Source organism: Euleptes europaea, chromosome 5 (assembly GCF_029931775.1).
Source record: "Euleptes europaea isolate rEulEur1 chromosome 5, rEulEur1.hap1, whole genome shotgun sequence".
NCBI lineage: Eukaryota > Metazoa > Chordata > Lepidosauria > Squamata > Sphaerodactylidae > Euleptes > Euleptes europaea.
This window is the reverse complement of record NC_079316.1, coordinates 113,444,400-113,456,773: the sequence shown is the minus strand read 5'-3', so window position 1 is coordinate 113,456,773 and position 12,374 is coordinate 113,444,400. Positions and strand designations below refer to the sequence as shown.

Sequence of the window (12,374 nt, the reverse complement as noted above, 5' to 3'; positions counted from 1 at the left end):
GGTATAATGCCATAGAGTCCACCTTCCAAAGTGGTCATTTTCTCCAGGTGAACTGATCTCTGTCACCTGGAGATCAATTGCAATAGTGGGAGATCTCCAGCCACCACCTGGAGGTTGGCAACCCTAATCCACATGCTACCCACCTGAAACTGTCTTCAATAGAGGGTCATTTGGCGCCTCGCATGATTTTACAAAATGGACCCTGGTTCCTTCAGACAGTCAGTGCAGGTAGAAAGGTAGTCCTTGATAGGGTTGCCAGCTCCTGTTTGGGAAATACCTGGAGGTTTTTGGGGTGGAGCCTGAGGAGGGTGGAGTTTGGGGAGGGGAGGGACTTCAATGCTACAGAGTCGACCTTCCAAAGCGGCCATTTTCTCCAGGTGAACTGATCTCTATCGGCTGGAGATCACTTGTAACAGTGAAAGATCTCCAGCCACCTTCTGGAGGTTGGCAACCCTAGTCCCTGAAATAATTCTCCCCCCCCTTCTCTTCTCTTCTTCAGGAGCCAGATGGAATTCTCTGCCAGTGGATGATGCCCTCGTTTTCCTTTGCGTGCCGACAAGATGTCAAAAGAGCAGAACGTCTCTGAGTCGGGTAGAGAGGGCAATTCCCAGCCAGAAATACCCTCTGCTCCTTCAGGGGAGCAGTCAGTGGGTCCCGGGCTTTCCACCTCATGTCTCACCATAGAAAATGTGAAGAAGCTACAAGAGGACTACCCTGCGGCTAAATCTTCCCTGGCAAGACAGTCAGTAGAAGCCTATCTTCAGCAGAGTCATTTGCTTGGCACGGAGCATGAGCACAGTCGGGAGGGGAGAACAGAGCCACGTTTGCCCGAGGAGAAAGAATCCCAGGACAGGTCATTCAGCCCTTTGGGAGAAGAAAGAGCTGAGATTGACACGGAGATCTTGGAAAAGATTTCAAGCCCAGGTATTGGCTACGGGTTGTAGGGTCGGTTCTGAAGATTGGTCCTTGAGGAAACCAAGCACACGTCTATCCTGCTTAACATAAGAGCTTCAGAGTTGCACATTGTGTGCTCAGGAAATGTTATGCATGCAAACCAAGCAAACCTATACATGCTTATTTCCCCCTGAATTCCTTGGCCATTTATGCATGGCTGTTTCCTCGCTGTCACCCCTCCGACTACGTCGGGGCTTTGCTTTGATTATACTTGCATTGTCTGACCTTCAGAGGTCACCTTGCTCTCCCGCTCGTTTTGACCATGTTTTTTTGGATTTGTGTTTAGCCAGCATCCAGAAAACGTGCGGAGTGTGATGCCACGTTCACCTTCCAAAGCTGCTATTTTTTTCCAGGGGAACTGATTTCTGTCGCCTGGAGATCAGTTGTAATAGCGGGAGATCTCCAGCCAGCACCTGGAGGGTGGCAACCCTGCCTTGGGCCAATCACACACTCTCAGCCCTGACCCTGGCTGGTATTTGGATGGGAGGCCTTCAAGGAATACCAGGGTTGTGATGCGGAGGCAGGCAATGGCAAACCACCTCCCGATGTCTTCTTGCCTTGAAAACCCTATGGGGTCGCCACAAGTCAGCTATAACTGAAGTGTGCCTGTGTCATTGTATCAACTCCCAATGACAATAACACAGTAGGAGGTTGAGATTTCAAAGCAGTCTGTTTATTAGGCCCAATATACATACCGGTTGAGAACTGCCCCAAATGCGCAGGACACTTCACACACCCGAACAAAGGATTGCAACAACGTTTATAACCTCTGGTCAGGGGTGTTACAGTATACGTAGGTTCACTGTACTTTGGTTGTATACTCCAATATCTCATTAGAATAGCCTACAGAGATTGCCCGAGGCTGTCTCGAAGCAAGCACTAGGTCTTGTGATCTTTGGAAGTAGGAAAACCCATTCCTTAAGAGGAAGGTAAATCTGAGCTGTCTATTGGTGAACGGCTGTATCAGGCAAGCCATGTAATCTGTTGGCCTCTTATAGTTGTGGATGCCAACGTTCCCAAAGCTTCCATGTATGTGCAGCATACATATGTGGCTGATGCTATTCTCTTATACCTGAGCATAGCACCTCATCAACCTATGATTGTTCATACACGTGAAAGAATATATGTTTTCCCATATATATGAAGTTTATAGGCACTTCATAACTTGATGGCCACCCCTCCCCCCCCCACATAAAGCCAGTAAATAGCCAGTGGGGGTGGGAGTTTGCTTCTGTTTTAGTGTTATTGAGTTTAAAAGCAATCCTTCTCTCCCTCTTACAGATTTCCAGACAAGATCTCTGACCTCTTCAGCTCCTGAGACAAAGTAAGGAGAAGTCTGTTCAGTCTAGTAGCATCATAAAGACCAGTTCATTACCAGCATGGTGTCGTGGCTGCAGGGCCAGACGAGGACCTGGGAGACCCTGGTTCAGACCCCTGTTCTGCCATGGACTAGGGTTGCCAGGTCCCTCTTCACCACTGGCGGGAGGTTTTTGGGGGCGGAGCCTGAGGAGGGCGGGGTTTGGGAGGGGAGGGACTTCAATGCCATAGAGTCCAATTGCCAAAGCGTCCATTTTCTCCAGGGGAACCGATCTCTATCGGCTGGAGATCAGTTGTAATTAGCAGGAGATCTCCAGCTCCTACCTGGAGGTTGGTAACCCTACCATGGACGCTTGCTGGGTGACCTTGGGCCAGTCACACGCTTTCCATCTAACCTACCCCCACAGGGTTGTTGTGAGGATAAAATGGAGGCAAGGAGTACATAAGCCACTTTGGGGGCAAAGGCAGGGCATAAATGAAGCAAAATAAGTTTTTAAAAGGTTTGTTGTGGCAGAAGCTTTTGTGACTCATCAAATATCAGAGGAATGAAACACAATACACAGACACATCTCCTTCCTGCCCTCGTAAGGGCCACTAGGGCAAATTAAAAACATACATAATAAGGTGGTGATCGGCATTTCCCTGGGCATGTAAGAAAGAGCCATGAGAGCCAAGCGCTGGCGCAACTCTTCCTGCCCTCCCTCTCATGATCTGCCAAAGTTCACAGAATCAGCCTTGCTGACAGATGGCCATCTAGCCTCTGCTTACCACCTCCCGAGGAAGCCTCTTCCACCGAGGAACCGCTCTGTCAGGAAGTTCTTCATAATGTTTAGCCAGAAACTCTTTTGATTTAATTTCAACCTGTTGTTTCTGGTCTGACCTTCTGGGGCAACAGAAAACAACTCCGCACCATGTCCTTGCCCAGAAGATGATGAGAAAAAACCCTCCAGGATCCCTGATTAATCTGGCCTGGAGGAAAATTACTTCCTGCCCCCAAAGTGGCGATCGGCATTTCCCTGGGTATTAGGGTTGCCAACCTCCAGGTAATAAGCAAATGTAGACACTTCAGTGTACAATATAGTTACAACCAAAAAACCACAGAGTCAAATTTGAACATTAACCCTAATATTCTAGATAACATACATATTAATACAATTTCCACATAAGTAGAACAAAAACACCAACAATTGTAAAGGACTCCTGTTTCCTATTACAGGTAAGTACTGTATCACTTGCCCTGACCTGGATGGCCCAGGCTAGCCTGATCTCGTCAGATCTCAGAAGCTAAGCAGGGTCAGCCCTGGTTAGTATTTGGATGGGAGACCTCCAAGGAATACCAGGGTTGCTGTGCACAGGAAGGCGCTGGCAAACCACCTCTGTTAGTCTCTTGCCGTGAAAACCCCAGAAAGGGGTCGCCATACGTCGGCTGCGACTTGACGGCACTTTACACACACACTGTATCACTTATCAGGTAAGTAGTACAATATCAATTTCATGTAATTCTTAACAAAGATATGTTATTCAATATGTCTTTTGCTTTCTTTCAGATGTCAGGCAGAAGAGGAAGACTATAGTTTCTGTTCTTCTTCAGTTCCTCCTCTGACACCTATCATAAATAACAACATTATCTCCCATCTGCCTATTAAATTCACATGAACACATGAAGCTACCTTATACTGAATCAGACCCTTGGTCCATCGAGGTCAGTATTGTCTACTCAGACCGACAGCGGTTCTCCAGGGTCTCAGGCGGAGATCTCTCACATCACCTGGTCCTTTTAACTGGAAATGCCAGGGATTGAACCTGGGGCCTTCCGCGTAAGGAAGGACAGAACTTAAACAGGTTTATTAACATTCAAGGACTGCAGTTTTCCCGTATATAAAAACAAAATCATGATTGTATTTTATACTTGCTGCACAAATGTAAGACCCAATACTAGGCGTAGAATTCAGAATCCCAAGAACCTTGGAATTTAAGGGATTCTGTTTTATTTTCTTTCAGTCTGGAGTATTTTAATGATGCACAGGTAAGCCTGAATAAAAGATCCCATATTATATATGCAATATCTTTATTTTAAACCTGTCAATAAAAAATACCTTGCATCTCCAGTTGGTATTATTTCTTTATAATCTATTTTTCATGAACTCCCCATGGGTAGTATCAGTTACCTATAATATAAAAATTATTATTATACAATTACTAATGCCTGTATTTATGCCACTAGCAAAAATAGTTCTATTGAAAATAAAACATCTTATCTGCCATCCAAAGGCTAGTCAGACTTCATGAGACTTTAAGGTTCCCCTTAGGGATACTTGCTTTTCCTATTCAAGTAGTTAGGTTTATGAAGCTGCTCCTAATTATCGTCAGGTGTACAAATTACCTCCTCTGGACCGTTCAGCGTTTAAAGTCATACTAACCCAAATCGCTACTTAATTACCTATGTAACAAGAGAGATCATTTCCCATATTTAGCCCCTGAGGTGTGACTGTCTGGAAGAGATGGATAAAAAAAGCCTCCTTCTGTTTAAGGATTCTTTCACCATTAATCCTATCAAATACTTTAGTACGAAGGTGCCAAATCACAAAATACCAGAGATCATTTTCCGAGTGCTTGTAGTTCCCAAAATGCTCCACTGGGGGGGGCCTCCAATATTTTTGCCCTAATCCTTGATCTGTGTTCTAATATTCGGCTTTTAAGCACGCTGGTCCCGATATAAATTTTATTGCAAGGGCATAAGATTCCATAAACAATTCTACGTGTGTTACAATTCGTGAAATTCTTCAATTTAAATGTGAAATAAGAATCAGCCTCATTAAATTCCTTTACTTCTAAGCATAGGGAGAAAAAGCGGCACAGCTGTTGCACCGGAAGGAGTCCGACAGCTTTATTGTCCGGTGGTCTCATTCTACAATATGGGATTTAATAGGCAGATGGGAGAGAATGTTATTTATGATAGGTGTGTCAGGCCTAGCCTGTGCAGTGTACAGAGTATGCCAGGTATGGTCTGTCAGGAGATGTTGTGCTTTCTCCAGGTGCTGGCCAAGGTCAGCTCTACTGCCAACGATTTGTTTTGACTCTGGACTCTGTGGGAATCTTACCTCAGTGGGAGGGGGGTTGCCATGGCATCCTGAACTGTGCTATGCTCTCTGATATAGGCCCTGCACCATGCTTATAGTTTTCATTAGTGCCAACTTGACTCTTAGCTGCTGTAAACCTGTAGATCTTCCAATAAATCAACTCTCTTTTGGACTACTTGTCTATGGATGTTTGTTTATGGGATTATCATGGGACAAGTGCTCACATTGTGTCAGAGGAGGAACTGAAGAAGAACAGAAACGATCGTCTTCCTCTTCTTCCTGACATCTGAAAGAAAGCAAAAGACATATCGAATAACATATATTTGTTAAGAATTACATGAAATGGATATTGTACTACTTACCTGATAAGTGATACAGTACTTACCTGTAATAGGAAACAGGAGTCCTTTACAATTGTTGGTGTTTTTGTTCTACTTATGTGGAAATTGTATTAATATGTATGTTATCTAGAATAATAGGGTTAATGTTCAAATTTGACTCTGGTTGTTTTTTTTGTAACCTCCAGGTAATAGCAGAAGATCTCCTGCTATTACAACTGATCTCCAGCTGATAGAGATCAGTTCAGCTGGAGAAAATGGACGTTTTGGCAATTGGACTCTATGGCATTGAAGTCCCTCCCCTCCCAAAACCACGCCCTCCTCAGGCTCCGCCCCAGAAACCTCCTGCTGATGGTGAAGAGGGACCTGGCAACACTACTGGGCATGAGAAAGGGCCACAAGAGCCAAACACTGACGCAACCCTTCCTGCCCTCCCTCTCATCACCTGCCCAAGTTCACAGAATCAGCCTTGCTGACAGATGGCCATCTAGCCTCTGCTTCAAAACCTCTTGTGTCTCCTCCTGATGATACATAGTGATGGTACATTTGTCTCCCTGCAGTAAGGCGCCCTTCTCCACAGCCTCCATTCTGTTTATTTATTTACAAAATTTGTGTCCCTCTGAAAATGCTAACCAACGCTTACCAGGGGCATGCCACTTGGGCAGGATCTTTGTTACAGACACTTTTCTTTTCTGTGACAGGAAACGTGAATTTGCAGATTTGGAGACGCAGACGGAATGGAGTTACTCCTCCATATCTCTGGATTTGTGTGAGCAAGGTAAGCTTTCAGGACTGGATCACATCAACCAGTTTTTTTCTGCAGGGATGCATCCACCCTGGAAACTGACTTTGCTGATTTTGTACACTTTGGGCTGCATTTTAAATGTTGTTACTTGAGGATACGTTTGCCTGATAGCAGACATCTGTTTTTCTACATTTTTTTCTACTGAATCAGACTCCTGGTCTAGCAAGGTCAGGATTGTCTACTCTCTTGAGTGGCAGCGACTCTCCAGGATCTCAGGTGGACCACTTTCATGTCATCTACTCTATGATCCTTTCAGCCGGAGATGCCAGGGATTGAGCCAGGCTATGGCAGAATAAATTATGGTACCATGAATTAGATTTATTAGAGTCAACATTCAGCCTTGTCTGTGACTAAATGTTTTATTATACTGTATTTTAATTATGTTGACAGCCACCCTGAGCCTGGCATTGCCAGGGAGGGCAGAATATGAATAAAAGCTTATCATCACCATCATCATTGTCATCATTGTCATAAGTTATTGTCTTATTCCCTGTTGTTGGACGTCCAGTGGAACTGGTCAGCCACTGTGTGATCCAGGATGCTGAACTGGATGGACCCTCACTGGTCTGATCCATCTGGGCTCTTCTGAGGTTCTTATCAGGGGAAGGCCTCGGCCTCTGTGCCCTGTTGTGGGACAACCTCCAGAGGAACTGGTTGGCCCCTGTGTGAGACAGGATGCTGGACTGGATGGACCCTCACTGATCTGATCCAGCAGGACTCTCATGTTCTTATGCAGGCCTCGGCCTCCATGTATCCTGGTACGCACACCTTGTATGGAAGGTTAATACAGCCCAGAACAGAACAAGTAGAATGCATTCCATGACAGTGGACTCTGTAATCTTATAGAATACACTGGGCACAGAGTCAAATTAGAATGCATCCCTATACACATACCTGGCTTGTTATAATACTGTTTTAATATTATCATACCTGTTGCATTATGTATATGTGTGCGTAATAAGTGATTTTATTAGACCACTGATGAAGGCCAGGGGACCAAAATGCGCTTCAGTCAATCAACCTGTATAAGTTGTCATTTGTGCTTTCTTTTAATGTATATATAATTGACTTCTTTTCCACCCAACCTTTGGGTACCCAGTACGAATATGAGCAACCCACAAAACTAGCTGAGGAACCAGGAAACCCAGCCAATCATAGTGCTCCTTCGCACCAACGCTAGTGTGCATGCATAAAAACAAAAAGAAGGGGGAGGCGGGGGAGCATCCCCAACGTATACATGATGCGGCACTCCCCCGTGCTCCTCCCCTCAACTTTTCGCACTAACTTGGGAGGTGCAAACTGAAAATAAAACATCTTGGGAGCTATCAATACTCTGACGAAATAGGCACGGTGCGATCAAGAATTATTGAATACGCATCCAAAACTCACAGACTGAACGCGATGATGATAATATGCTGTAAGTTGTTGGTGCGGTAACAGCCCTGAGCAAGGCTGTTAATGATAGGCCACAGCATCATAGAATCATAAAATCATAGAGTTGGAAGGGACCAGCAGGGTCATCTAGTCCAACCCCGTGCACAATGCAGGAAATTCACAACTACCTCCCCCCCACACACCCAGTGACCCCCTACTCCATGCCCAGAAGATGGCCAAGACGCCCTCCCTCTCATGATCTGCCTAAGGTCATAGAATCAGCATTGCTGACAGATGGCCATCTAGCCTCTGCTTAAAAGCCTCCAGGGAAGGAGAGCTTACCACCTCCCGAGGAAGCCTGTTCCACTGAGGAACCGCTCTAACTGTTAGAAAATTCTTCCTATAGACAGAAACTCTTTTGGTTTAATTTCAACCTGTTGGTTCTGGTCCAACCTTTTGGGGCAACAGAAAACAACTCAGCACCATCCTCTATATGACAGCCCTTCAAGTACTTGAAGATAGTGGTCATTCATTCGTAGGGACACCATAAATCGGAAGCAACCTGACAGCACATGATAACACACATAGAGGAAGGCAATGCGATATCAAAAGTTATAGAAAAGAGGACCCCAGTTGGGTTCAAGCCATGCCTAAGTCCCATTGAAAGTTAGTTGTTGCATTGGCTTCAGTGTGTGTGCGGGTGGGGTGCGGGGGAGGTCAGAAGTCCTTTTAGCTGGACTGGTGTGGTGAGTTCGAGTAAGCAGCGGTTGCCATGTTGGGAGCGATGAAACCAGAGGATTGTGTTCTGCCATTGAATCTAAAGGGGGTGAGGGGAGAACATTATTGCAACCCAGATTGAAATAGTAACATTTACCAATGTTTCTCACATAGTGAGAAGAAAGACACTGGTCCAAGGTGATCAGGAGAAAGAGGCGGAAGGTGCGGAAATCAAAGGTGAGTTGTAAGAAATGGTAAGCAGGGCAAGCTTTGCTCACTGTTTATTTATTCGTTTGTTTGTTCAATTTCTACCCCGCCCTCAATCCCCGGCTGAGGCTGGGCTCAGAGGGGGTAATAGAAGAATTTACATTAAAATTCTAAAAATGCCACTGAGTTACTAAATATTTCAGTAGAAAAGAGTAGGAGTCCAGTAGCACCTTAAAGACTAACAAAATTTCTGGCAGGGTAGGAGCTTCCGTGAGCCACAGGCTCCCTTCTTCAGATACAGCTAGAATTTGGGTCCTTCTATCCTTAAGTAGAGAAGAGTGAATTCAGACACCCAATGGCAATGTAAATAATAGCAGGTAAATGACATTAGCAGGCGTGATTGAATTAGGTGTGATGTGCAGAGGGGTAGTAGGTGTGGAGAAATCAGCATGGGTAATGAGACAGGAATCTCAGATCCCTATTCAGGAAAATGCATTGTCTTGAGCTTCATTATTAGTTGTAATTCAGCAGTCTCTCTTTCTAATCTCCCTTTGAAATCCCTTTGTCAGAGAACTGCTGCTCTTAAATCAGCAACTGAAGATCCTGGAAGGTTAAAATGCCCCCCCCCCCCCCGGCGCTGGTTTCTGAATGTTGTGGTTTCTGATGTCAGACTTATGTCCGTTCAGTCTTTGTCGCAGGGACTGGCCTGTATGCCCAATAAATATATCAAATACAACACACAACAAAATGGCACTCATTCAGAGCTTATCGGATCCTGAAGACTGATGGAGCAGACAGCATCAGCCACATAATCCTATTCCAAAGAAGTAGGGGACCAACTGATAATGTTAGTGCAGCGGGGACTAAGCCAAAATGCCAGGTGAAAATTTGGTATACTCAGGAAGAAAGTAAAGGCGCTCAGCTCTGCTACAGAGCCGCAGCTCGTGTGACGCCTTCTTGTGTGAGTGTGCCTGTCTTGAGCACACTTTACTAAAGCCATTCAGCTAAGGGCCAAATGACATGTTATCATGGAGATCCATAAATGGGTCATAGAGGGTGTCAATCACCACTTTGGTTCAGGAAGCAATTTTGGACATGGGGTGGGGTCACTGGGTGTGTGGGCGGGGGGGGGAGGCAGTTGTGAATTTCCTGCATTGTGCAGGGGGTTGGACTAGATGACCCTGGCTGTACCTTCGATGATTCTATGAGGGTGAGAGACCTGTGATAAGGTGTCGGTGAGGTAAATGTGTAAAAACTCCCAGAATTGTAGACATGATGATGTCTTTTGTCAGGCGCAGCTTTCTAAGGATGGAAACTGATGGTGGAAGTTCATTCTTTGCTTTGGAGAGCTTGTGGCATTCTGTTACCAGAATCTGATTGACTAACTCTCACCCCAGCTGTGTGTGTGTGTGTGTGTGTGTGTGCTGTAGCTCAGGGGCAGAGCATCTTGGCATGCAGATGGTCCCAGGTTCAATCCCTGGCATCTCCAGTTAAAGGGACTAGGCAGGTAGGTGATGCGAAAGACCCCTGCCTGGAGAGCAGTTGCCAGTCTGGGTAGACAATACTGACTTTGATGGACCGAGGGTCTGATTCAGTATAAGGCAGCTTCATGTGTTCATGTGGGGTGGGGGTCTGAGGGAACATCTGCCTCAGCTCTCTCTCCTCCCCAGACCCCACTCTCCAGACCTAAAATCTCCAGACCTAAAATCTCCAGGAGTTCCCCAACCTGCAGTTTGCACCCCAATGCATCTCTGTTTTGCATAGTAAACTGTGAAGAGCCAGCTCGGCTCTGTCCACATGCAGAGTGAAGCATGATGCTAAGGCAGAGTTGGGGTGGGTCCGGTCCCTTTCCCTTTAGAGCAATGGTGAACGCTGCCTGGACTCTTTTGAGGGAGGTTCTCTGTGGATGTATCTGACCTTACCCTGTTGTCTACTTTCTAGCCCTGCTGCAGGGGGAAAGAATGGATTCTCCGAAGCTGCACTAGAAACAGCGTAAACATGTGTGGAGGACCGAGTAAATGTAGAGTTTTATCGAGGCCCAATGGATCGTGATTGTGGTTAGAGAGAATCAGGTCAAGCACACAATAAAACAGAGTCAAAGACTTTTCTCTTAATCAAACAAAAATCCTTTACTTTCCTAAAAATAGGGAGGGTTATATGGAGTAAAAACAAGTAACAATCTTTCTATCTAGTTCCCTATAAATCTTGCTAGGAATGCTAGCAGGTACTAAGGCTTAAATCCCTTTTGTCTGTGTCCCAGCTCAGGAGAGCTAAGAACAGGCATCTTGCTTCGGTGAGATTCAAAAGTAACTAACGCAAAGTTTTCACACCTTTAACAAAGGAACAGGGTAATAAACAATTCTGACTCCGTGCCTTTCTGCACGTTTGCAATGGCGATTCCCTAGCCAATAGAATACTTACACCTGTCATTTCATCATCACCTTGAAACTATCTAAACTGTTGATATAAACAAGTTAACTCTTTAACTGCCCTGACAGAAATGGAACTTGCATTGAATCCCTAATAGTAAACCCCGAAGATTTAAAGCGGGGGTGTCACACTCAATTGTTACGAGGGCCGGATATGACATAAATGTCACTTAGGCCATGCTGTGGGATAGGGGGGAGGCATCTGCCCCGGCTGGCTCGTGGGCCGGAAAGCTGCTCTCAGGGGGCCGCATCTTGCCTCTTGGGCCATTTGTTTGACCCCCCTTTTATTTAAAGGGCTGCACTCAACAGAAATAACTAGTGGGGAAAAGGTCTTGGGAATAAGTCTGGCTGATTGATTTAAGGAAGGCTGAATTCCGTGGCAGTCTTTTTGGAGATGATACCCTTTCCTGCTGTTTTGATCTGCAGGTAGAATCACGGGGACCGCTGGGGTAGAAAGAAGAGGCACGATTGACATGAGGAGCATAGGTATGCCACACCATCTGGACAGCTCTTGAGACACCCCATAATACCCTGATCCTGAAACGGCTGCAGGTGGCCATCGAGTCAAACCCCTGCTCCAATCCCACCGCAGCACCCACCCATAACAAAATTACAGCTTTGTCTCTTGTCTGCTCCTTTGGAGTGGTGCAGATCCAGTGGACCAGGGGTCCCCAACCTTTTTGAGCCTGTGGGCACCTTTTGGATTCTGCTACAGGGTGGTGCGATGTCAAGCACAGCGCTGCAACTGGCTCTGGTCTTCCTCGTCCCCTTCTGTTTTAAACGGGCTTCAGAGCGGACCTGTAATTTTCCTTTGTGGTCGAAAGGCCGGCTTCCGGGGATCAGATCCGCTCAGTTGGTCTGGTTTTGGGTGGGGCAGAGATAGAGGAAATATTTTCTAGAGGACTCATTTTATTTTCGTCTCTCTCTTTCTCTCCTAAAACATTTTAAATGCGCTTGCTTGGAAATGTCAAAGTGGACTCTTCGGAGGAAGGCATGGCTGAGATGGTGCTGGAAGCTTACCTCAAGGCCGAAGTGAGCACCCAAAGTTGGGACCAAAGACCCATTCTCTGTCCCCAAGGCTGGGTGACCAAGATAGGCTTGGGTTGGGAAATTCCAAGTGATCTTGGGAGGGGGTGGTGGCAGAGCCACGGGA

The 12,374-nt window shown here is 45.9% G+C and overlaps 1 protein-coding gene across 1 annotated transcript in view; it reads left to right on the top strand.

Annotated features, from left to right (window-relative positions):
- The first annotated feature begins 560 nt into the window (after window positions 1-560).
- ERICH6B (glutamate rich 6B) overlaps window positions 561-12,374 on the top strand; it is a 38,768-nt gene continuing 26,954 nt past the window's right edge. Inside the window, exons 1-4 of the mRNA XM_056850548.1 lie at window positions 561-924; window positions 2,236-2,278; window positions 6,391-6,467; window positions 12,195-12,253. Of these exons, the coding sequence (XP_056706526.1) occupies window positions 561-924; window positions 2,236-2,278; window positions 6,391-6,467; window positions 12,195-12,253 (543 nt within the window). The remainder of the gene's footprint in view (window positions 925-2,235; window positions 2,279-6,390; window positions 6,468-12,194; window positions 12,254-12,374) is intronic.